Source organism: Asterias rubens, chromosome 1, assembly GCF_902459465.1.
Source record: "Asterias rubens chromosome 1, eAstRub1.3, whole genome shotgun sequence".
In the NCBI taxonomy this organism is placed as follows: Eukaryota; Metazoa; Echinodermata; class Asteroidea; order Forcipulatida; family Asteriidae; genus Asterias; species Asterias rubens.
In genome coordinates this window covers 31211290-31234910 of record NC_047062.1, presented here as the reverse complement: position 1 = coordinate 31234910, position 23621 = coordinate 31211290, and the positions used below count along the sequence as shown (strand labels likewise).

Below are 23621 nucleotides of genomic sequence, written 5' to 3'. Positions count from 1 at the left end.
AAAGCTTACGCCACAGCATGTTATCCAATGAAATCATTGTATCCAATGATATTACTCGGCCTATAAGACCAGTGCCTGTCTTTATCCTCGCAGATAAAGACAGGGGACCAGTCTTCGTAAAGGACGCACAGCTTTTGTTTTAAAGCCATTATACACTTTCGGTAAACAGTATTGTCCAAGTCCCACACTTCGTGTATCACGACTTATATATAAAATAACAAACCTGTGAAAATTTAGGCTCAATCGGTCATCGGAGTAGGGAGAAAATAACGGGAAAACCCACTCTTGTTTCCGCACGTTTCGCCGTGTCATGACATGCGTTTACTATAAATCCGTAATTCTCGTTGTCGAGAATTGATAGTTGTTTTAATGTTTTCTCAAAAAGTAAAGCATTTCATGGAGTAATATTTCAAGAGAAGTCTTTCACCATTACCTTCTGTAAACCCTGTAAATTATTTGTAAATCTGTGAACTTTTTTGTTTTTGTCTGTACCGAAAGTGTATAACGGCTTTAATGGAACCTGACTTAAAGTCCACAAGCATGACCCTCTCTTCCCAGACCTACCTTGTGTGAACTGCTCGAGGACCAGTTGGAGGTTGGCGAGGGACGTACTGTACTGCTCTACCTGCTCCTGGGCCTCTCCTAGCTGTAGAAGAGCCTGGTCTTTCTGGTTAGTGGCAGAGTGTAGCTGGTCTAGGAGACTCTCTATCTGGCTACTAGCCTCCTTACTGAACATCAAATCATAAAAAGGGGAATTCAATTTTTGTTTTTTTCCACTTAACACTATTAATTGGGCACTAAGCATTCTTGAAACCATCTCAACTCCTTTGGAGTAAAGCCCGGTTCATACTTCCTGCGAATGCGAAGCGAATTTGACGTGAATTTGACGTGCCAACCCCCCCTTTCGCTACGATATTCGCAACAGAGTTGAGCACAACTCAACTCAGTGCGAATTTCGTTGCGAATTTGTGACGCCATCATTCGTATCGCATTCGCATTCGAAGGAAGTATAAACCGGGCGTAACACCGTCAGCCAACTGGGAGCAATTGGTCAGACAGTAGAAGGGTATATGGAAATTTATAATGAACTAGATATCACCATGTGTAAATCTCTTTTGAGTAGTGTTGGTTCTGAAAAGGTCTTTGACAACTCAATGTTTCAATCAGTTTGCCCCGATTCTTCTTCAGGACAATATTTTTCCTGAAGTTGATCAAAGCATACTGATTAAAACGTTGAGTTGTCAACTACCAGTTCTTTTGAAAACCAACACTACTCAAAAGAGACTTACACCTTACTATACTCCCACCACACTAAGGTTCAAATCCTACTTAGATATCAGTCGTGACATTTGTGTCCTTAAGCAAGACACTTCACCATTGTTTCGTCCTTCCGGATGGAACGTTAAGCCGTTGGTCCCATGTGTTATGTAACACATGTAAAAGAACCCAGTGCACTTATCAAAAAGAGAAGGGATTCGCCAAGGTGTTCCTGGTACGATCGGCAGCAAATTGTGCCACAGCACCTTGTAAAAACATTACATGGTGCCATCAGAATTAGGTCTCATAATTCCACCATAGTCCCACATCTTGCAGGAAATACTGTATGTTACAGCGCCAGGAGCGTCACTGAGTGACGGACATGTGCGCTATATAAGAAGCCACAATTATTAGTATTATTATTGAATGAATACCTTGCGCTATGTACTGCCGATGAGCTGGTCCTAGCAGAATCCTCAGCCTGGACCAGCCTGTTTCTCAGCTCCTTCTCTCTCTCTTCAGCCTGGAGGGCTTCTCGGGTGTACCCTTCCTCCACCTCTATGAGATGACCACGAAGACGCTCCACCTCTCTCACAAGACGCTGCTCACGCTCCTGACTGCCGTGCACCTGAATCCAAATATAACTCAATTAATAATAATAATATCGAAGTCTTATATAGCGCATGTATCTACCAAACAAGGTACTCAAGGCGCTGAGTATATACAAACTTTCAGAAAGATAGGTTATTGCAGTGATGAATTCTGAGACCCAATTATTTTAGCACCTTATAAGGGTTTACAAGGTGCTACGGCGCATTAAGCAGCGACAACCAGGAACACCGGGGCGGACCCCTTCTCTTTTCGATAAGTGCACTTGGTTCTTTTACATGCGTTACACAACCCATGGGACCAACGGCTTTACGTCCCATCCGAAGGACGAAGCAATGGTTAAATGTCTTACTCAAGGACACAGTGTCACGGCTGGGGATTCGAACCCACACTCTGCTGATCAGAAACACCAGAGTTTGAATTTGGTGCTCTTAACCGCTCGGCCACGACACTTCCACAAATTAGACGATTTGGCATGACTAGATAACAGAGGGGTTCCTTTGGTCAATATGAGTAATACACATTACAGTGCTGTAACACCATGTGTATTATCTACTTAGCTGTGGAGATTTAAGAATTTGGGAGACTATTTAGATGTGAAAAGAACTGTCCTGCTTCGGCTGGAAATACACTATGATCTCTTAGCCGATCAAGAAGACTTCTCGACATCAACTTCACTGCCATGGAATGAGTTTCAGTAGGTCTCAACGTTTCGATGCTTTAGTCATTGTCAGGACAACTTTAGAGCAACGCCTACAAACTTTAGGTACAGTAAAGTTCTATGGAAAATTTTGCTAGTGCTGCTGAAAAAACAATCCACAGGCATACATGTACTACCAGGGTGGTTTTTGAACTCACGACTCCTGCCTTTTTAGAGCAGATGTCTTTACCACTAGAACACCAAGCTTGCCAAGTGAGAAGAGACCAGTTCAAATTCTGCAAACATATAATTAGCAACGGGTTTCACAAATTATTTCATAGATGAAAAAAAAACATTCCACCAAGAGCCACATACTTTACAGAGAGCATGTTTACTAACCTCCATTTGTTGAGCCTGTAAGTCGGCTTGGTGGCGCTGCAATGCCAGCAGGGCTTGATCTCTCTCCTGTTGAAACATCAACGCCTGTTTCTGCATCGCTTCCGTCTCGCCCAGCAGTCGCTGAAGCTCCCCGGCAGTACCCACTTCCCTCTCCTGCACCAGCCTCGTCAAGGTGGCATTCTTCTCCTTCAGGGCGCCGATCTCAAACTCCTTCTCCCTGATCTGGACGGCGAGTCGGTTGCTCATGTCCTGCAGCGTCCTATTCTCGCCGTCCTTGTTGTGCACGGCGTGCTGCAGTCCTTGGTTATCAGACTTCAGCGTCTGGATCTCTGACTGGAAGCCCTGCTGCTGCACGTGCAACGTCTGGTTCTGAGATTTGAGACCGTGAAGCTCGACGTCTTTGGACTTGGTGTCGTTGGTGAGGGTTTGCAGTTGATGGTTCTTCAGTTGCAGGGCGGCATCTCGTTGGAGGAGAGACTGGTTTTGAAGGTCTACTTGCTGCCGGAGAGAGGCAAGCTCCTCCATTCTATGATAAAGCTCCTCATCTTTTGATTTTATTGCGCTGTCTTTTTTGGACAAGGATTTTGCTTGGACATCGAGCTGCTCTTTCAGCTGAGCAACCTCAATTACTTCAACGGAAAAAGTTTCTTCATTTTGTGGCGGTGCCGTTTGGACAAGGGCCACTTCTGCTTTAACCATTCCTTCAATTCCTGCTGGTTTGGATGAATCTTGGGAAGTTTTCTGAAGTGCATCAATCTGTGATTTTAAGGCAGTGATTTCCTCCTCTTTGGTTCTCAGCAAGGCATTTAACTGTTCATTCTCTTGGTGCCCAAGTGATGCCCTCGCACCTTCTTGATTCTGTTGGTCAAGTTTACTTAAGCTTTCATTCAAGTTTGACAACTGGTTCTCAAGATCTAGCACAGACTGGTTCCTTTCCTCCAGCTGTTTCTGGAATTTGGCGATTGATGAGTCTCTGTGTTCAACCTCTACAGTAAGTTGGCTTAAGGACCTCTCCTTATCGTCCAGGTCAGCGTAGATAAGGTTATACTTCTGCTGAAGCTCTGCCTGTTTGTGTGTCTCTCCATTGACCACTCCAACCAGCCTCTGCACCTCCTCATAATACGTTAGGCTCTCATGATGCTTCTGGTGGATGCTGACGACGAGTTGGTCGCGCTCTTCCTTTAGCATCTTGTTCTCTTTCTGCATTTCTTCGTTCTCCGACAGTACCCTGGAGATGTCGGAGCTGTTATTCGGAGTAGTCGACTGCAGAACTTGCAACAGTGAATCGCCCTTCTGTTTGAGCGCCTCGATTTCAAGGTCCTTGTCTTGGATGAGGCGCGACAGCTTCTGTAGCGCCTGTTTCTGCATGTCATTCTGAGGCTCCTCGCTGTTACGCTTGATCTCCTTGTTGTCTTCCTGGACCTTGTCGAGGGCAAGCTTCTGAGCAGAGATGGTCTTTACTAAGCGGTGGACCTCATTCTTCTGGTTGCTGCACTCCCTTGTCTTTTCGTTCAAGACGGACATCATTTGACTGCGCTCGGCCTCGTAGGTACGAACCTGCATCTGAAGCTTGTGTAGATCAACGAGCATTGTATTTCCCATCACAGCATGAGATTTATCCCCAAGAAGCTTTGTCAGGGACTGGTTGCTCTCCTTCAAAAGTTTAATCTCTTTATCTTTCTCCTGTAAAACGTTCTCAAGGTGCTTCTCGTTGTCGCTAAGGGAAGACTGGGCGATTGTGTCCAGCATATGGTCATGCTTGGACTGCATTGGTTCAATATTGGCACTCAGGAGTTCAGGCACTGTTGTGACCTTAACAGTCTCTTCGATGACCCCATTCTCTATGTCCTGAGATGGTGTCCTGTTTTCCTGGTGGTTCGGTGCTCTTTTCAACTGCTCGAGACTTTCAATCAGATTGGCGATCTGGGTGTCCTTCTGTTTGACGACAAAGTTGTGCTCTGCCTTCATTTCGCCCATGTTCCGCTGCCTTGAGTCCAGCTCCTGTCTAATCTTCTCCACCTTGTCACTGAGCAAAGACAACTCTGTGTTTTTCTCATTCAGTTCTTTAATGAGTTCGCCTTCTTGATGTTTCCTATGTTCTTCAACATCAGCGAGCTTTGTGCCGAGATCAAGAATCTGGGCATCTTTTTCCCTGAGCAACGTACTCTGAGTTTCCACTGTTTTTTCCACTTCTGCCTTGCTGAGGGCAATCTGTTGCTGTGACTCTTGTAGGTTTCCACTAACACCCTCGAGATTGGCAGTTTTATCATCGAGTTCACTTCTCAGAGCAGTAACCTCCGACTCCAGATTTGAAATCTTTAAAAGTGATGCTTCTACTTCTGTCTCTTGACGGGTGGATTTTTCTTCAAGTCTGGCTAGAGCTTCTCGCTTCTCCGCAACAACTCCTTGCAAGGATGAAGCCTCCTCCTCTTTGCTCTCCAACAGACCCTGTAGGTCATGGACCTCACCTTCTAGCTCAGTGATAACCTCAAGCGTCTTAGTCTCCACATCGCTACGTTCCAGTTGCTCCTTCAGATCCTGTCGAAGTTTCTGAAGCTCTCTTGAGAGTGAAGCATTTTGGCGGTAGCTGCTTCCAGTTGGATCTCGCTCCCCTGAAGCTTCTCCTGCAAATCTTCAGATTGTTTGACCTTTGCCTTACTTTCCTCAATGGCCTTGAAGAAGTAGGAGTTCTCCTCCGCCAGGTTCTTGATATCCTCTTCCTTGTTCTTGAGTATGTCTGCAAGCTGTTGATGGTTATCTAGCGTAGAGTTCAGCATGTCTTTCGTCCCCGACAAGTCAGCCTGGAGCTCCTCGTACTCGCTCTGCAATCTCATCACCTCCGTCTCCTTGGTATTCTTCAGACGGATGAGTTTTTCATGTTCTTCCTGCAAGGTGCTCGTGTCCAAGTCTCTCGACTTTGAGAGCTCTTGTATTGTCTTTTCATACTGCTGTTTATTTTGCCGAAGTTCCTGATGAAGGCTTTCTTTGTCTCTCTTAAGGCTCTCTATCTGATGCTCATATCTTCTTAGGAGCTTTGATTCTTCCTCGGCATGATGTTGCTGCCCTTCCAATTTTTCTTTTGTTTCCGTGTGAGCCAAATCCAGCCTCTCTTTCTCAGCTGTCACATCGCCAAGAGTGCCCTCTAGTTCATGAATCCGTTCTATTAACCCGTTCAACTCAGCATCCTTCCCCTGGCCAGATGAAACAGCTACATCTAGCTGATTGGTAAGGTCCGCAACACTACTTTCAAGCTGCTCTTTTAGAGCCAGACTAACCATACAAGCACTCTGCTCCTTCACATGCTGCAATTCCTTCTCAAGGCCTTCAACATTTGCTTTACTCTCATTTGCCTGTAGCACAAGCTCCATGTTAGTACCTTCCAGTTCCTTCTTGATTGTACTCGTTTCAAGAAGCTCTTCCCGCAGACTTACAAGTTCCTCATTATCCAAGTCTCGTCCTTTTCGGAGTTCACTTGCTTCCTCTTTCCTCCTGTCCAGCTCGTCTTTCAGGTCCTTAAAATCTTTGTCCTGTTTAGTCCTGAGCTCTTCAAGACTTCTCAGCAAATCTTCCTTATGGTTTAAGTCACTTACAATCTTGATGTTTTCCGATGTGAGTTTTTCTACGGTCTCCTTCATCTGGTCTCTGGATTGCAGGACTTGATTCAGAGCCTGTTGATGCTGTTGATTGAGAAGTTGGAGATCGACCTCCAGCTGGTCCCTCTGTCCATCATCTCTCAAGGAGGCTTCTCTCTGAAGCTGGAGCTCCTGCTTGTACTCCTGGGCCTGCTGGGAGGAGCGATGGGCCGCATCCTCTGCATGTTGTAACTTGCTCTTCATCGATTCCAACTCCTGTGACAAAGTCGACGATGCTTCTTCCCTAGACTTTAAATCCGCCTGAAGCGTCTCAAGTTCAGTCTGCAAGGCTTTCTGAAATGATGAAGTAAAAAAACACTATCCAAATTAGCCTGAATTATCATTAAATCGTTCAACCACACATTTTGGCAAACTGGTGTTTTTACACATTTCAATGTTATCATTCAAAACAACATCTTCCCTAAGATTCAAGTCATAAAACTTCAATCAGCACAAGGAAATATCAAAAGATTAAAAGTTCTGAGTTTCCAGCCAATCTTTGATTTCCCAATTTTTACATTTAAGTATAACTCAAACGTAATTTTCTCCCAACTTGAAAGTTTGGCTAAATGTTTGGCTAAAATGTTAAAAAATATCTACTGATTATCAATTTTGATTTAAAGACACATGGACACTATTTGTAATAATTGTCAAAGACCAGTCTTCTCACCTAGTGTATCTCCACATATGCATAAAATAAAAAACCTGTAAAATTTTGAGCTCAATTGGTCGTCAAAGTTGCAAGAGAATAATGGAAGAAAAAACGCCCTTGTCACACAAGTTGGGTGCTTTCAGATGCTTGGTCTCGAAATCAAATTCAAATATTTCAGTGAGAAATTACTTCTTTCTCAAAAACTTTGTTACTTCAGAGGGAGTCGTTTCTCACAATGTTTTATACTATCAACAGCTCTCCGTTGATCGTTGAACAAGTGAGTTTTTATGCTAACAATTATTTTGAGTAATTGCCGATAGTGTACAGTGCCTTTAAGAACAACTATTTGCCTAATTACCTTATCTTGAGAGAGTGAAGTCTTCTCTTGATGCAGGCGTTGCATTTCTTCTTCAATCTCCTCTATTCTGTCTTGGAGTGTCTCCAAGTCTTCTTCAAGAAGCTCAGTCTGCTGATTATCAATATCACTCAAACCCTTCAAAGAATCACAAAAAAAATCAAAATAAGAAGACATGAGAAGCACACATAAAATGATTTGAATGATCTTTAGCCATGCAGTGGTTCTGATTTTACTGACAGACAATGATTTATATTTGCCATTCTGGGGTTCCCCTTAAATTTGTTTTAAAACTTTATTTCCCCAACCCCTAACCCCCACCTTCTTTTAACCGAAATCAGGTGTCCCTAGGTCAGACATAGGCTCCATTTACATGAGCTATGTAAAGTTTTTCCCCAAGGGCCCAAACATCTGAAATTATACTAAACTATGAAGAATATCATGCCTGTCTTTGGTAAACCCTGAAGTTATATATTCCAATGAGCTTTTGGAAACAGTATACATTCTCAGCACTAGAAAAGCAGATCAAAGAGCTTGACTTTTAATTTGAAGAAAAACTGGGATTGAACAAAGAAAAATTTATCAAAGTCTGAATTCAGATAAGAGACTCAAGTATCTTATCCCTGCAACATTGACCAAGGGCTGGAGGGCTAGGCCCAACGAGATATGGCCAGGATTGTAGCCCATTGGAGATAAAATACATGCTTTGTTTACAAGGCATACTTTAAAGGCAGTGGACACTATTGGTAATTACTCAAAATAATTATTAGCATAAAACCTTTCTTGGTGGCAAGTAATGGGGAGAGGTTGGTGGTATAAAACATTGTGAGAAACAGCTCCATCTGAAGTGCCATAGTTCTGGAGAAAGAAGTAATTTTCCATGAATTTGATTTCGAGACCTCAAGTTTAGAACTTCAGGTCTCGAAATCAACCATCTAAACGCACACAACTTCGTGTGACAAGGGTGTTTTCTTATTTCATTATTATCTTCAACTTTGATGACCGATTGAGCTCAAATTTTTACAGGTTTGTTATTTTATGCATATGTTGAGATACACCAACTGTGAAGGCTAGTCTTTTACAATTACCAATAGTGTCCACTACCTTTAAAAAGTAAATACAAGTCCGACATCTCTCATTCCTGAAGTATGTTACCTTCTGTGCTTTGAGGCTCTGCAGCTCCACATCCTTCTCCTTGAGTTGTTCTCTCATCCTGACTACCACTTCTTCTAAGGCTTGCTTCTCCATATCCCAGTCTGCTCGGATCAGCTCAAAATGCTCACTCTGCTCCTGCAGGACAAGAGCTGCCTCCGGGAACCTTCAATAAAATGTTTTGAAATATTAATAAGAGTCGTCCAGCAGTGACATACTTGCACAAATCAGTTTGAAAACAAATGCATGTGTATGCATGGTAGGAAGAACAAAGATTACTAGCAATTGCGTAGCAGGTCCTGGCCCAACGGTCTAGTGCATCATACTATTACATTAGTAAGTTTATTTACAAATATCATCATCAAGAAAAAAAAGAAGGTACAGTCATTATGTATGAATGTGGAGGCATGTTCCAAAAGGCAGGACTTTCCAAGGAACAGCCAACAAAACAAAACAAAACAAAACAAACAACAGCTTTACAATAGATAATCGAACAAAATAACACCTACGACAATATTAAACTAAGAATGTGGAATATACCTTTGTTTCATTCCAGAGAACATGATGGAATCATCGTACTCCCCGTCAAAGCTGACGTTGTCCGAGCTCTCCAGGGCACCGACCTGACTGTCCGGTAACTCATTCTCACTCATAGCCATCGACGACGCGTACATCTGTCCTGAGCCGGTGGTTCGCTCAGACTCCGTGCTCGTACCCGACGGCGATCGCAGCCGTCTAAACTGAATACGATCGGTCGTCCCACTCGCGTGAAGTCTGGCGTTACTTTCCGTCTCACTATCCACCGATAATTCCAACGTTCTATCGGAACCCGATCGGGATCGGCTAGCACCGTTCGATCGTTTTAACCCGTCGACATCTTTGTTCAGCTTGATGATGAGACCCTCGCAGCTTTCCTTGTCCTCGACGAGGGACGCGCAGGATTCGTTCAGCTCTCTGACTTCAGTCTCCAGGTGGTCTACTTTGTGTCGGAGATGTTGATTCTCTTCCTCCAGCGCCTGGAGCAGGTCTGGGGTGATGTTTTCTTTGCTCGGGGATCCGATGTCGACGATGATATCCGAAGTTTCGTCGCCGATTTGGACGTTGGCGGCCTTCAAGACAGCGACCGAAACCTTTCCTTCCGAAACCTGAATTTGGATGAAAAAACTCTGAGATAATTTCTGGATGGTAACTTCGGAGTTGTGCTGCCTAATTTCAAAAGTTTATTCCCCCAGAAGGGTCCCTTTTTGGAAGTTCTTAACAAACAAATAAAGATATCTGGTTGAACTTAAAAATAATGACTTCAGGATCTGACAATTCTGAAGGCAACATCTATGAATGTAAAAAAAAACTATTGATGCTCTTACATTTTTACCTTTGCAGGATTCTTCTAGATGGCTGAATCTGCATTAAGTAGGTCTGGTTTTTTTACGGGCATTACACAACACACGAGACCAACGGTTTGATGTCCCATCCAAAGGACGCAGCACTAATGGTTAAAGTGTCTTAAGGACACAAGTGTATCAAACCCGTAACTCGAACCCACACTTTGCTAATCGAAACACACAAGAGCTTGAGTTTGAATGTGGCAGGTGGGTTTACAGAAGTTTTAAAATTCCTTTTATTTTAAAATTCATTTCATGACTGCGAAAGGCTACATGATAGCTACACTTCACAAGTGCAAATCCGAGTAGTACATGTAGGACGTACCTGTTGGCCATTGTCAATCATCTGGCTAACGAGTTGCTGTTTCTCCTTCAGTAACTCAGTGCGTCTGTGCATGGCCCCAGATGAGAACTTCTTCCTTGCTTCATGCAACTCTTGCCGTGTGGAGCTTGTATTTGCCTACAGTTAAGAAAACAAATCAGAAGTACACGATCGATATGAGAGTGACGGCAAGATGTTTTTGTACCTGCCTAAACATGCAACCCATTAACCCTTCTTTACTGTTCGTAAGATGTAATTCCACTGTAAGCTGCACCCACCCGTGCCCAATTTCATGGCTCTGCTTACTGCCGAATTCTGCGCTTACTATCGCGATTCCCCGCTTACGTGCAAGCGCCGAGATTCTGCGCTAGCCTTGTAAGCGTAGAATGCCTAGTAACGTGGAGTACGCATGCGCAGAAGCCCAAATTCGCCGCTGACCCGTGAAATACGCTTGCCGTAAGCACAGAATTCCCTGCTTCCGTAAGCGCCGATTCTGTGCTTACGGTAAGCAGAGCCATGAAATTGGGCCCTGTCCTTGTGGACCAGTGGTTAGACTGCAGCACTTGCAATCACAGGTTGTAGGTTTGAATCCTACAAGCTAACCACTGATTTCATAACTACTAGAATCAGCATTGTCCTCTAGCATTTCTATGTACTGGATCATAATTTCTTGATTTGTGCAGTTCATAATCATAGACGCTAAACCTATGTGTGTATGAGAGAGATTGGCTGTTGCCAGCTTGGTGTTTATATCCCCTTGTGGGAGTTTGCCGAGTTCCCTTGATGGGAAGATCATCTTAAAAAAACAACAACACTTCACAAAAACTGGCTCCACGGGAGATGTATGGAGTTTGATGGTTTTTACAAGACAAGTATTATAATTTGACTTGGCTTTTTACATACTTCTTCAAAGATTGTTAGTCCTCTCAGAATGAATGAATGAAATACCCTTGAATGCTGAAATGGATGATTTGGGGTAAAATCGTACACCAACTTGTCCCAGCTTTTTGAACTCGAAGTAGAAGCAAAAACTCACGTAGTTAAATCTCACATATATGCACGCATGTGACAGAATGACTTCAAACCAATAGGAAAAATGCATACCCACTTAAAGATTCCAACAAATTTCCCAGAAGTGAAATAACCCATACCACACTTTTCTATCTTCTATTTGTATGGTTGATCAGTGCCACAGAATGCCACAGCAGGAGTTGACAAAGGTTGAAAACTTTATCTTTACCAACAGTGGCCAAATTTCATTGCATTGAAGCACAGCTCACTACATCAGAATACATGTACACGTATGTGTGCCTCAAAATGCCACTGTTGTGGCATTGTGAGGTATGAGGTGGTTGTCTCAAGAAACACACTGATAGTAGGAGGGATATTTTAACAGTGACATGGTTTAACAGCAAACTCTAGAAGCCACACCACACGAAACCAACAACTTCAAAGATAAATAAACAAAACTTTTACAGTAATTTTGCGGTGACACCATGTAAAAGAAATATCTTTCCATGAGTTGTAGTGGTTCTGAAACAGTTCAACATTTCGATCAGTGTGCTCCGATAGTCTTCAGGAGAAAACTGAATTCTGATACTGGAAGATGGACTGGAAGTTGAAAAACTTCTGTGGATTGTTCTACGATGTGCAAAAGCAGAGATGAAAATGGGTGGCGTGGCAAGTGTGTGCTCACTGAATTGTGTCAGTTGGAAACAAAAACGGTAGTGAGGAGGTTGGTGTCTTGGGCATCAGGTTGGTTCAACGGTTTTATTTCCCTGCCTTTCACCTCAGTGGACCCCGGTTCGAATCCCACCTCACTGTGTTATTAGCAAACCTTACTAGATTGTATCTCCACCATGCAAAGTTTCAAATCCTACTCATGTACATGGTGTTACTGCAAACCTTACTAGATTGTATCTCCACCATGCAAAGTTTCAAATCCTACTCATGTACATGGTGTTACTGCAAACCTTACTAGATTGTATCTCCACCATGCAAAGTTTCAAATCCTACTCATGTACATGGTGTTACCCCAAACCTTACTAGATTGTATCTTTACCATGCAAGGTTTCAAATCTTAATCAATTATGAAATAAGTCTAATCAATAAACATTTGTTATCTTCCACCACACGTTTTGATAAGCTTTTCACACGGCTCACAGCAGCACAGTTCAGTTACAATGCTTACAAAGGCAATACCATGCCATGGATAGGGGAAATTGTGCAGGAAGTTTTTAGTAAATGAATTAAAAAAATAATCATGCTCTTGTTAGAAGTTAGATCTGGACAACATTCAAGAATTATTGTCAACTGATATTTTGTTTTCAACGTTACTCCTATGTAATCAATGTTCTTGTGTTATCCATGTTATTATAACTTGTGGTGGCCAAGTGGTCGTGCGTACCGCGGGTGTCAAGTCCTGATGGCTGATTCATCAGAGTGTGGGTTCAAATCTCGGTCATGATACTGAGGGAAGGGTCGTTTGATATGTGCGCATTACAAGCCTTACTATTATTATTATTGTTAGCAATTAGATCTAGGGCATCGGACTCAAGTTCTGATGACTGTGTCATTAGGGTTTGGTTTTGAATCCCTGTCATGACACCGAGAGAAGGGTCTGTTGTTAGGTGTAGTGCACCGAACTCAAGTTCTGACCGCCGAGTGATCAGGGTGTGGGTTCGAATCCCGGTTGTTGCACTGAGAGAAGGGTCAATTATTAGGTCCAATACATCAAACTCAAATTCTGATGGCCGAGTCATCAGGGTGTGGGTTCAAATCTCGGTCATGATACTGAGAGAAGGGTCTATTGTTAGCAGTTAGATCTAGGGCATCGGACTCAAGTTCTGATGGCTGAGTAATTAGGGTTTGGTTTTGAATCCCTGCCATGACACTGACTGACGGGTCTGTTGTTAGTTTTAGTAGTAGTGGTGAAAAAGAAATATGAGAAGAAAGCAAAATGCATGAAATGTTAAAACTAGAAAAGATCAAAAATTTATTTTAAATATTAATATTTATCAACCAGTGTTAGTTCATCAAATTATGAGGGAAGACAAATTTGGGGGGAAAGTTCAAACAAGAGCATGAGTTGAAATTCTCAGAAGATGGAAACAAAAACACACTCAGAATTCAGACCATGCAGATACGAGCATGCATGAATTAGTATGAAAATTAGTACAACAGAGATTTTGTAAATGTTTTTATAAAATATTTTTTAGTCGATATTGTTAGAGGGGTAAATACAGTGGAAGATGCAGCATTGTAACTGAACGTTGCGGCTGCACATGCCGCGGCAGCCCCCCACAAAAAGACAAAGCGAAAGATAAACTGTACATGGCTAGCAGCCAACTCGGCTAGGAGTCTGTGCTTAGTAGCAAACAACGCAGATCTGACCTGGTGACTTTCAGTCCGTAACTCTTCCATCGTCGTCTCCATCTCTGTAAAAAGAAAAAACAGTCAGCGACAGAAAGTTATTCCAGATATCATTTTGATTTGATTTCGTCTTTAAAGGCACTGGACACGTTTGGTAATTACTCAAAATATATATTAGCATAAAAACTTACATAGTAATGAGCAATGGAAAGCTGTTGATAGTATAAAACATTGTGAGAAACGGCTCCCGCTGAAGTAACATAGTTTTTGAAAAAGAGGTAATGTGTCACACAAATAATTGAATCTAAGAAAGACCTCGGGCCTGAAGCCTTTCTCATCCATCTGAAAGCACACAAACTTGTGCAACAAGGGTGGTTTTTGGTTTTTCTTCATTCGTTTCTTGCAACTTTGATGAACCAAAAGAGCCCAATTTTTCACATATTTGAGATGACTGGTCTTTGACAATTACCAAATGTATCCGGTACCTTTAAAGGCAAAGTACATGTTTGGTAAAGGACCCTTCCCATGAAATATGCTAATTACATTCCCGCATGCGTACAGACCCTGTTGGTTGGCAAATGCCATAGAGTTGTGCTCTAAGCAGACGCGCAATCGCGTAAGGTCACGCACCCATTAGCCGTGTACAAAACAGCGCGATGTTCCCTCATTTTGCCAACCAAAACGTTAGTGCGCACGGGCTACGTGCAATTTACATATTTCATGGGAAGGGTTATTATTACTCTTAAAATAAATGGCCACAAAACTTACTTGGTCAGAAGTACAGCGGTTTTCGATAGAAGCATTAGGAATGAGAATCATTTCAAAAGCCAAGTATCTTTCTCATGACACACTCTGACTGTGTGCACAAATATCATGCTTGTATCATCAAAGTCAGTTCCATCACCTATCTGCTGTACATAGGCCTTTCTTGAAATGACGACTTCGGCTTTGGATTCGGCTCAGGCTAGCTTGGCCCCGCCGGTTGTTATGACAATTGTGCGTGCTTTGCGTATATACGCGCTCAGGGCTTCAGACGAGAGATTGGAGCCTCAAGCCGGATCCAAAGCTAAAGCCGTGGTTTTGAAAGGGCCTAAGTCAAATAAGTGGAGGTTAAATGTTACAAGGCTTTTCCATTATGCAATTTGCCCAACGGACTTACGTGCGAGTTTTTCCTGAAGCGGAGTGACCTCATCCTTGCGTATCCTCTCGATCTCCTCCTTGCCGTCATTGGTCAACCCCCGGGCCGTGTCGCATTCTCCAAGGAGTCGGGCGTTCTCTTGCCTCTCTGCGTCTAACTTCTCGGCCAGGTCTCTCTTCACATACCGCAGCGTCTCGTTCTCCTGCATACCTTTCTCTTTTTCTGTCTTGAGGGCTTCGACCTTTTAGAGATTTTACAGGCGGGATGTAATTGAGGAAACTAAAGCCTGATTCATACTTCCTGCAAATGCGAAGTAAATTTGACGTGAATTTGACATCACAACTCCCCTTTCACAGCAAATTTTTCGCAAAAGTTGAGCTGTGGGCAACCCCTGAGAAAAATTTGTTGCGAATATGTGACGTCAACTTTCGTATCGCAATTGCATTCGCAGGAAGTATGAACTAGGCTTAACAAGAAAGAGAAGGCTTAACAATGGTAGTCGATTGGGCGTGTTCTAAGAACGGAAGAAAAACTGCCACTGCTGGACAGCAACTACATTACCAACCCTTCGTAACACATTGCTAGTATTACAAGAACATTTGCACAAGACTAGCTTAGAACTTTAGCTGAATATCAAGGCCTGTATCTTTCGTTTTTTGAAAGGGTACAGGCACTAGGATTTTCTTCTTAGTAAAGGGCACCCTATGGGGAAATTGTCAATTTGCACTGGAGCGTTTCGAGGGCACCAAGGCAATGACCAGGGGGCATGTAGGCAATCGCCTCTGTTGCCTCCGTCAAGTATCAGGCCTGAATATCAAAACCTGTTTTCTTTCTTTCTTTTCTCATGTTTCTTGAACAAATTTCGGAGAAAAGGCACCAACCTGAAACTTAAGCCGAATCATACTTTCTGCGAATGCAAATGCGATATTTTTTTTTACGTCACTGCTCCAGTTTCATAGGAGTTGAGCTGCACTCACCTCTTCCGAATCATTTGCTGAGAATTTGTGACGTCAAAATACGCATTGCATTTGCATTCGCAGATGGTATGCACTGGGCTTAAGTGATTAAAAAACTATGTCAGAGCGCATGTAGAAGGAAAAACTTGAACCATGCAGCATCAGAGTCCAGCTTTCTCCAGAAGACGATCAGAGCATACTGATCAAATTGTCGAGTTGAAACCAACGGTTCTTTTCAGAACCACCCCAACTCATTAAAGACAGTCATTACATGGTGTTACCGCAAACCTTTCTATATCGAAAAACTTGAATGTCAGACTTTCAGGGTTGTGAGGTTTCTGACTGAATGCTACCAGAGTTCCAGTTCGTATCATCCGCCCAGCGAAATAAAGGTCTTCACCTTCAAAGAAAACTTGTCATTTACAAATAAGTTTCCTTCTAAACTGTACCTGTTTTCTGAGAACCTCAGCCGTTTTACTCTTCTCTCTCTCCACCTGCTTGACTTGTTCCAGTTCAACCCTCAGGCGTTTGCAAGACTCGTCCAGCTGGCTGAAGTTACGCTGGGATTTCTTCAGAGCTTCTTGGAGCTCTTTGACCTTGCTCTGTAAGGTAAAAATAACACAGACGATTCCAATTTTACAAAAGTTGTTTTGTATATAGTAATAGGTCTTCGTCGGTTGGGAGTCAACCATTAATGATATAGGGGTGGCGCGGTTGGCTGGTGCGATAAGCGCTTGCCTCTCACCAAGGTGACCCCGGTTTGATTCTCGGCCAGGGCCATATGTGAGTTGAGTTGTGCGTTGGTTCTCTGCTGTGCCACGAGGGTTTTCCAGACTATCCGGTTTTCCTCCCTCGGGAAAAATCAAACACTTTCGATCTTGGCTGTGCTCCAAGGTCATAATGGGTTAATGTGGCTGCTCGCAGCCAAAGGCGCCCTTGCATGCCTGCTTCTCGAACACGTTGTAGCCGCATCCTTCGCAACTCAGCTCTAGCTGCGAGTAAGGATGATTAGCCCCCCCAAATTATTATTATTATTATACACCCAAGATGTATGTGGTGCTGCAGCAGCTGAAGTTTTCATTTTAAACATTTTGATCAACTCCACGGTCTGCCATTTTGAGAGACAAATTGCATGTGTGCACAGCCACAATCATGCCTACACCATTTCCCCTCCATTTTATGAATATGAGTTTGAAAACAACTGATGAAGCAATTATCTCATTTTCATTTACATATCAACTAACAATCGCTGTGTCCATGATGAATACAAAGTCTTTGAGTTTGCAAAGATTTCATTTGGTGTCTTAATAACAAAAAATGTACCCATGATTGGATTGTGGCTGTACACCTGTAAAGATATGGTGCAGGTCTACTAACCACACACCCGTCGCCAAAAATGTGCATAGGGCAGTACCACTCATAAATCTTGTTTCACGGTAAACCTTGTCTCAATTCCAGGTGCTGCAAACCAACTTAAAGGCAGTGGCCACTATTAGTAATTCTCAAAATAATTATTAGCATAAAAACCTTACTTGGTGACGAGTAATGGGGAGAGGTAGATGGCATAAAACATTGTGAGAAATGGCTCCCTCTTAAGTGGCATAGTTTTCGAGAAAGAAGTAATTTTCCACGAATTTGATTTCGAGACCTCAGATTTAGCATTTGAGGTCTCGAAATCAACCATCTAAACGCACACAACTTCGTGTGACAAGGCTGTATTTTCTTTCATTATTATCTGGCAACTTATTATCTCGCAACTTCCACGACCAATTGAGCTCAGATTTTCACAGGTTTGTTATTTTGTACATATGTTGAGATACAGCAAGTGAAAAGACTGGTCTTTGACAGTTACCAATAGGGTCCAGTGTCTTTAAACGCCCAGAATGCCCACCAGTTTTGAATTCTAGGGAGAACCCTGACAATTAACATGATCAAATGAAATACAACAGTACTAAAAAAAACAATGGTTGGATTCAAACCTGAAGATCAGCGGCCCCTTTCGTTGGCGGGATCTCAGGGGAGTGCACCGGGGTAGTGGGAGGGGACGTCGGTGGCGTGTCGCCAGCTTGTAGTAACTGCTCAAGCTGCTCGATGCGGTTGGTGTAGTCCTCGATCTCTTGCTTGTGGCGTTTGGTGAGGGTGGCCTGCTTCTGGGAGTGGGCGTCCTGGAGAGCGGACAGCTCACGCTGGGACTGATCAATCTCATGGGTTAGGTTGTGCTCAAGCTCCTGAAGGGGAACAAAGACAGAGGTCTCTAGATTTACTGTCAGATGTGAACCCAGTGAAAACATACAATTTTGTTTTCAATTAAACCGACCTGGGTAGTGTTCTGACAAATTTAAAACTTAAACAGCTACTTGAGCGGAATGTTTTTAACGGAAATGCTATTTTAGCTCGTTTATAATGCGTTTGTTCACCATTTAAATGTCTGAATTTTTTGGTAATTATCGATTAAAAAATCAGGACTTAACCTCAAGGTTTTGAAAAACTTAAAGCACTTCTGCCGTTGACGGCACGCGTCAAAATGACAACGCTTTGACGTCATGTCTGGGAGTTTGCTTTCTTCACTCTGCAACAAAGCGGCCATACAAATTGGAGCGTAATTGAGTGATTACGCAGCGGAGCTTGTCGCGAATCTTTCAGAAAAGCGCTGGATAAAGGTAACCAAAATGATTGGTTTTTTTACACAATTAAAATCTATTTATAGTCATATGACTCAATTTCCTTATTGACTGAAAACATTGTAAGTGAAATTCAGCAAAGTTCCGATTTGACATTTTCGTTCAAGCAGGTCTTTAACCCTTGCAGTGCCAGGTATTGAAAACCTGTCAATGCAGATACAAACCCTCTGTTATCTTATCAGACAGTTTCTATAGAAGACAACCCATATCCCACTTTGTCAAACTAGTCATTTTCGTTATCAAGAAGTCCGGAAGCCGCCCTAAAACTTTAAAATTCAGATGCAGGGACATGCAAGGATGACTCAGGTACAAACCGCGTCTCTCTAGCATTTTTAGTTCCGGAATGAAACAAGAGCATAGCTGACAGTTTTTATAAGTCCGGGCTTTTTTTTTTAGTAGTGTCACACTTTAACGTCAATAAACTTAAAAGACAAAAACATATCTGAAATGCATAATTATATAAAATGCACATCAAACACCCCTAGACAATGAAACTAACTCAAAAGCAAAACAGCAGTGCAATTTGAAACACAAGTGTAAAATTTTGTTTCATTTAATTTATTGACTCAGATTATGAAATTATGATTTACCATTCTATATTCAGTCATATAAACAATTTGTACAACAAAACATACACTGTACCTTTATTTTTGTTTTAAGCTGTAAACCTTCCTCATTGTTACCGCTTGCTCTACTTTCAACACCGATCTGAAACTTGGCCTGACCAAACAAACAAGAAGAAAAACAAACAATGTTTTATCCATTATTCAGAACCATACAGGTGATATTGAATGGCCAGACAGTAGGAAAGCTGTGACTGCGTAGATTGGCATTCACCACAAAATAATTTGTTTCAAGATGGCATATCATTAAAAACCAGTGGATGATTTTGAATGGTCAGACAATAAGAGGGTTGACTACATGTATGTACATGCATTCAACACATGGTATCATAATGAAGGCTGGCATAGTTTATCTATCAATCAAAACCACTTGGTGATATTGAATGGTTGGACAGTAGGAGGGCTGTATGTATACTGTGTTATGCGTTTATTCAGCACATTGTAAGTATAACTACATCATACAACACCACAGTGGAAGATATTGAATGGTAAACAAATAGGAGGGTTGACTGTGGACTGTGGTCAGACAGTAGGAGGGTTCACTGTGTGTGTAATTTTCCAGCACATATCATATTTTAGGCTGGCATCATCATTCAAAACCTCAGTGGGTGATATTGAAAGGTAACACAGTAAGAGGGTTCACTTTGAACTGTGAGCATTCAGCATGTTCATCAGCTCATGATATGATAATCATAGGTTGGCATTACATCATTTAAAACCACAAAGATGGTATTGAATGGTCACATAGTAGGAGGGTTTATCTATCATAATCATGAATGATGAATTTTGAAGACTTACCCCTGATCCATTACCAGAGCTTGCCATCTGCTTCCAGTGATCACACTCCGACCTTAGCCGAGACACCTCATTAGACAACCTATTGACCTCATGCTGGGATGAGATGATGTCGCCGAAGTCATGCTCATCCATGGACACCATGGAGGCAGAGAGGGAGGAGGTGGAGGTGCTGTGAGTCATAAAGGCAGATGAGGAGGGTGTTGCTGTGGTGGCTGCTGCCAGCATGCTATGCTGCATGTCTTGCATGGCATGCTGCTGCTGCTTCAGAGAGACCAACTCATCCTGTAGATCAAAAAAGGAACAAATGTATTCAAATAATTGGTTTTGCAAGCATTTGGCTTCAAGTAATTAACCCTCCTACTGACTGATCATTTAGTACTGGTCCATTGTGGTTGTGAATTTGAATTCACAAGGGTCGTGGGTTCGAATCCCACCCGAGTAATTTGCCTGTGATATTTGTTCACAGGACGTGGGAAAGCACTGACTAAACAGTGCTAACACACATCGGTGTATGGGTAAAAACCAAAGTTTATATTCTTTATCCCAGACGCAAATTTAACCGTTTTTATGGGTGGTTGTGAATGATAGATAACCTATGTCAGCCAGAGCCTGCATTTATCATGTGATGAATGCATCTAAACAGTACACAGTGGACCCTCCTACTGTCTAACCATTCAATACACTCAACTATGGTTTCCAATGAACGAAAGAACATATACTATGCCAGCCTGCAATATATATCATGTGGTCCCACAAAACAGTCAATGCTCCTACTGGTTGGCCGATCAAGTGAGTGATAGATAATCTATGCCAGCTTGCAATTTATCATTTAGTGTCAGAATGCATCTACACAGTACACACAGTGAACCCTCCTACTGTCTGGCTGTTCAATAGACCGATCCAGTAGACTCCGCCCACGACGCACGTGTGAGCAAGAACACGTGGGGCTCTCCAATGCCTTTCTGCACAACTCTGCCGCGCGCGCCAAGCATACGTGCACGCATGTCGGACCTTAGTGTCGGACCTTCGTTGCATTGTGATTGGTCAATACGCAATGGGGCGGAGCTTAATGGAGCGTACATTGCTAGTCTGCATATCATGTGGTCACACACAACAGTCAAATGGTGTATAGTTCATTCTTCCTACATGTTTTTCTTGTAGCACATTCCGATACTGCTGTGAGATGGTATTTATCTGCAGCTCCGATGCCTCAGCCTTTTCAGTCAACTCATGGTTCAACTCATTCAGCCGTTCATTCTAATACACAGAGAAAATAGAATAAATTTCTTAACAACCAAAATGAAATATAATATGGTATGCAAAAAAATAGTTAAGGGCCTGAAGTTTAGACCCTACAAAGCAGATTCATTCCCGAAGGCTGAAGGTTTTGTTGCTTCGAGAGACTTCAGAAGAATCTGCTAGGGTTAAAACTGTCCTTTGATTACCACCACACTGCCACAATCTCTGTCTCGTTCCTTGTATATCATAGCAATCACAAAAGCTGACTTCCATCCTGTGAAAAACAAACCAACTAAAAAAGACAGAACTGAAAATCTGTACCTCGGATCGTTGGGCAACGATGAGTCCTTCTAATTCTCTGATCTTGCTTTCTGCAATCTTCAGCTCCGTGCCTTGATCTGAAAATACACAAGTTAAATCCATTAACGGTTGTCCACTTGCCAGATGCCACTTAATACACCAGGGGACCTGCTACAGTGTAATATAGCTAGCTCATTGCTGAGTAAGCTTATTTGTTGTCAAAGTCCCATCCCTACATACAAATCTTAAAATATGCCCTGCAGTGAAAAAGCTGACAGGCTAGTGAAATGAGCAGGTAGTACTTCTCCTGCAAGGTATGCAGAGCAATGTTTTGAAGTATGAGATCAATTTTAGGCGCATTAACACAATACACGGTGCCACGACTTTACGTCCCATCAGAATGATGTTGCAATAATGGTTAAGTGCCTTGCTAATATTAATAAGGACACAAGTGTCATGACCGAGACTCAAACCCGAACTCTGCTGACCGGCAACACCAGAGCTTGTGTCTGGTGTTCTTATCTGCTTGGCAATGACACGCCATATCATTAAGATTTAAGAAGACAACTGCCTTCGTCATCCAAGTAGTTGCAAAATAAAGAGTGATAAATAATTCACCAAAATTCTGTAAACAATAATGAATAATGAATAATTAATAAAATTATCCAAAAAAAACACACACAACATTAATTATTATTATATTATTATAGTAAATACCCTTTTTTTAAAATGGAAATTCAATAAATTAAAGAGCAGGCAGGAAAAATTAAAAAAAAATTATCCATGACAAATAACACAGACTCCGAACCCCCAAAATCAGTCTTACCAAAAAGCCCCCTCCCCCCCCCAAAAAAAAAGGGGGTAAATGAACAGACAAAACAAAAGAATCATAATTTAAATTTTAAAATAAACACATAAATAACAGTGAGCAACTTGGAGTTGGATTGGATAGTATTTATTTATTTATAAACAAAAACATCAAGTGCAACAGATTTGGTATAGGAACTGTGATACATTTTATAAAGTATTTCAATCATACAAAAACTCCAGCCCACACTTGCTTGGCTAGATTGTCAAATAAATAAACCAGAATGTCAATGTGTTTGTTTTTAATTAATTCAACATGGTAATAAAACTTTTCATCTGCAAGCTTGTTTATTATTATTATTAATCATAGTAGTGTTTTCAGTAGTACGTAGTGTTCTAATTAAAGTGGGTTCTAAGGTAGAAATAATAGCAGGCCGGTGTATCTTCTTTATCAGAGAAGCCGGCCCGTCTATCGAGTCATTTCACCGGGGATATGATCAATCACACAGCACTGACTCACCACTGACTTCCTCGGTCCCTTCAGCCAACACATCACGGGTGAAACTCGCAGCTGTGTTCGCCGCATTCGATAACTGCCCAGTCAAATTCCCGGTAATATTCTTTAAGTCTCCAAACCAAGCCATGTTTAGGCTTCTCTTTTCACCTCAAAATCCTTAATTACAAGTTCATTTTAAACACTTTTTTAAAGAGAATATCGTGACACATTAAAAAACGCCTCCACGTCTAAAATAAAATCCACGTAAAAATTGCCAACGAAGTTGCCAACACGGAGCTTGTATGGATCCCAGACGATTTTGTATGGCTTAACCAGCAGTTTAAATTTGAAGTCTGGCTGATGAATAATTCATGAATTGACCCTAATTAGTATTCACCATATTCATCTTTCTTTTTTGTGAACACAAATATTACTTTTGATCATAACCTTGAGTTTGTCGCAGGCGTTTGTTATTTTTGGTTATCAAAATAACGATCCAAAGAATATTACAAATGTCAACAATTGGATATAAAATAATAAAGTGTACAAAATCTTTTGACCCGCAAAGGTCATAATAGGCCTTTAAAATATATTTTATGTTACCGTAATAACGCCAAAAATGCCAGTATGTCTTTTTTATTTTAACCCACGGGAATTTTTTTCCATTTAAATTATTATTTTTCACCATTTATATTCAGCTTGTCTTTTGATAGTATTCTTTTGTACAGTTTTATACAAAACTTTGTTCTTTTAAGTAAAATAAAAAATAGAGAAAACAAATATCACCTGCCATTTTAGGGTCGGTTATGTT

General features: G+C 41.9%; 1 protein-coding gene across 1 annotated transcript in view; it reads right to left on the bottom strand.

Moving 5' to 3' along the window:
* The window catches only part of LOC117289042 (thyroid receptor-interacting protein 11-like), a 29867-nt gene extending 6793 nt beyond the window's left edge, over positions 1-23074 (bottom strand). Inside the window, 17 exon segments of the mRNA XM_033769972.1 lie at positions 565-728; positions 1692-1885; positions 2906-5484; positions 5487-6831; positions 7548-7682; positions 8700-8862; positions 9237-9841; positions 10404-10538; positions 13734-13837; positions 14932-15151; positions 16316-16468; positions 17846-18094; positions 19190-19267; positions 19969-20250; positions 21115-21225; positions 21529-21605; positions 22835-23074. Coding sequence (XP_033625863.1) covers positions 565-728; positions 1692-1885; positions 2906-5484; positions 5487-6831; positions 7548-7682; positions 8700-8862; positions 9237-9841; positions 10404-10538; positions 13734-13837; positions 14932-15151; positions 16316-16468; positions 17846-18094; positions 19190-19267; positions 19969-20250; positions 21115-21225; positions 21529-21605; positions 22835-22958 — 6718 coding nt within the window. The 5' untranslated portion in view covers positions 22959-23074.
* Positions 23075-23621: the final 547 nt, after the last annotated feature.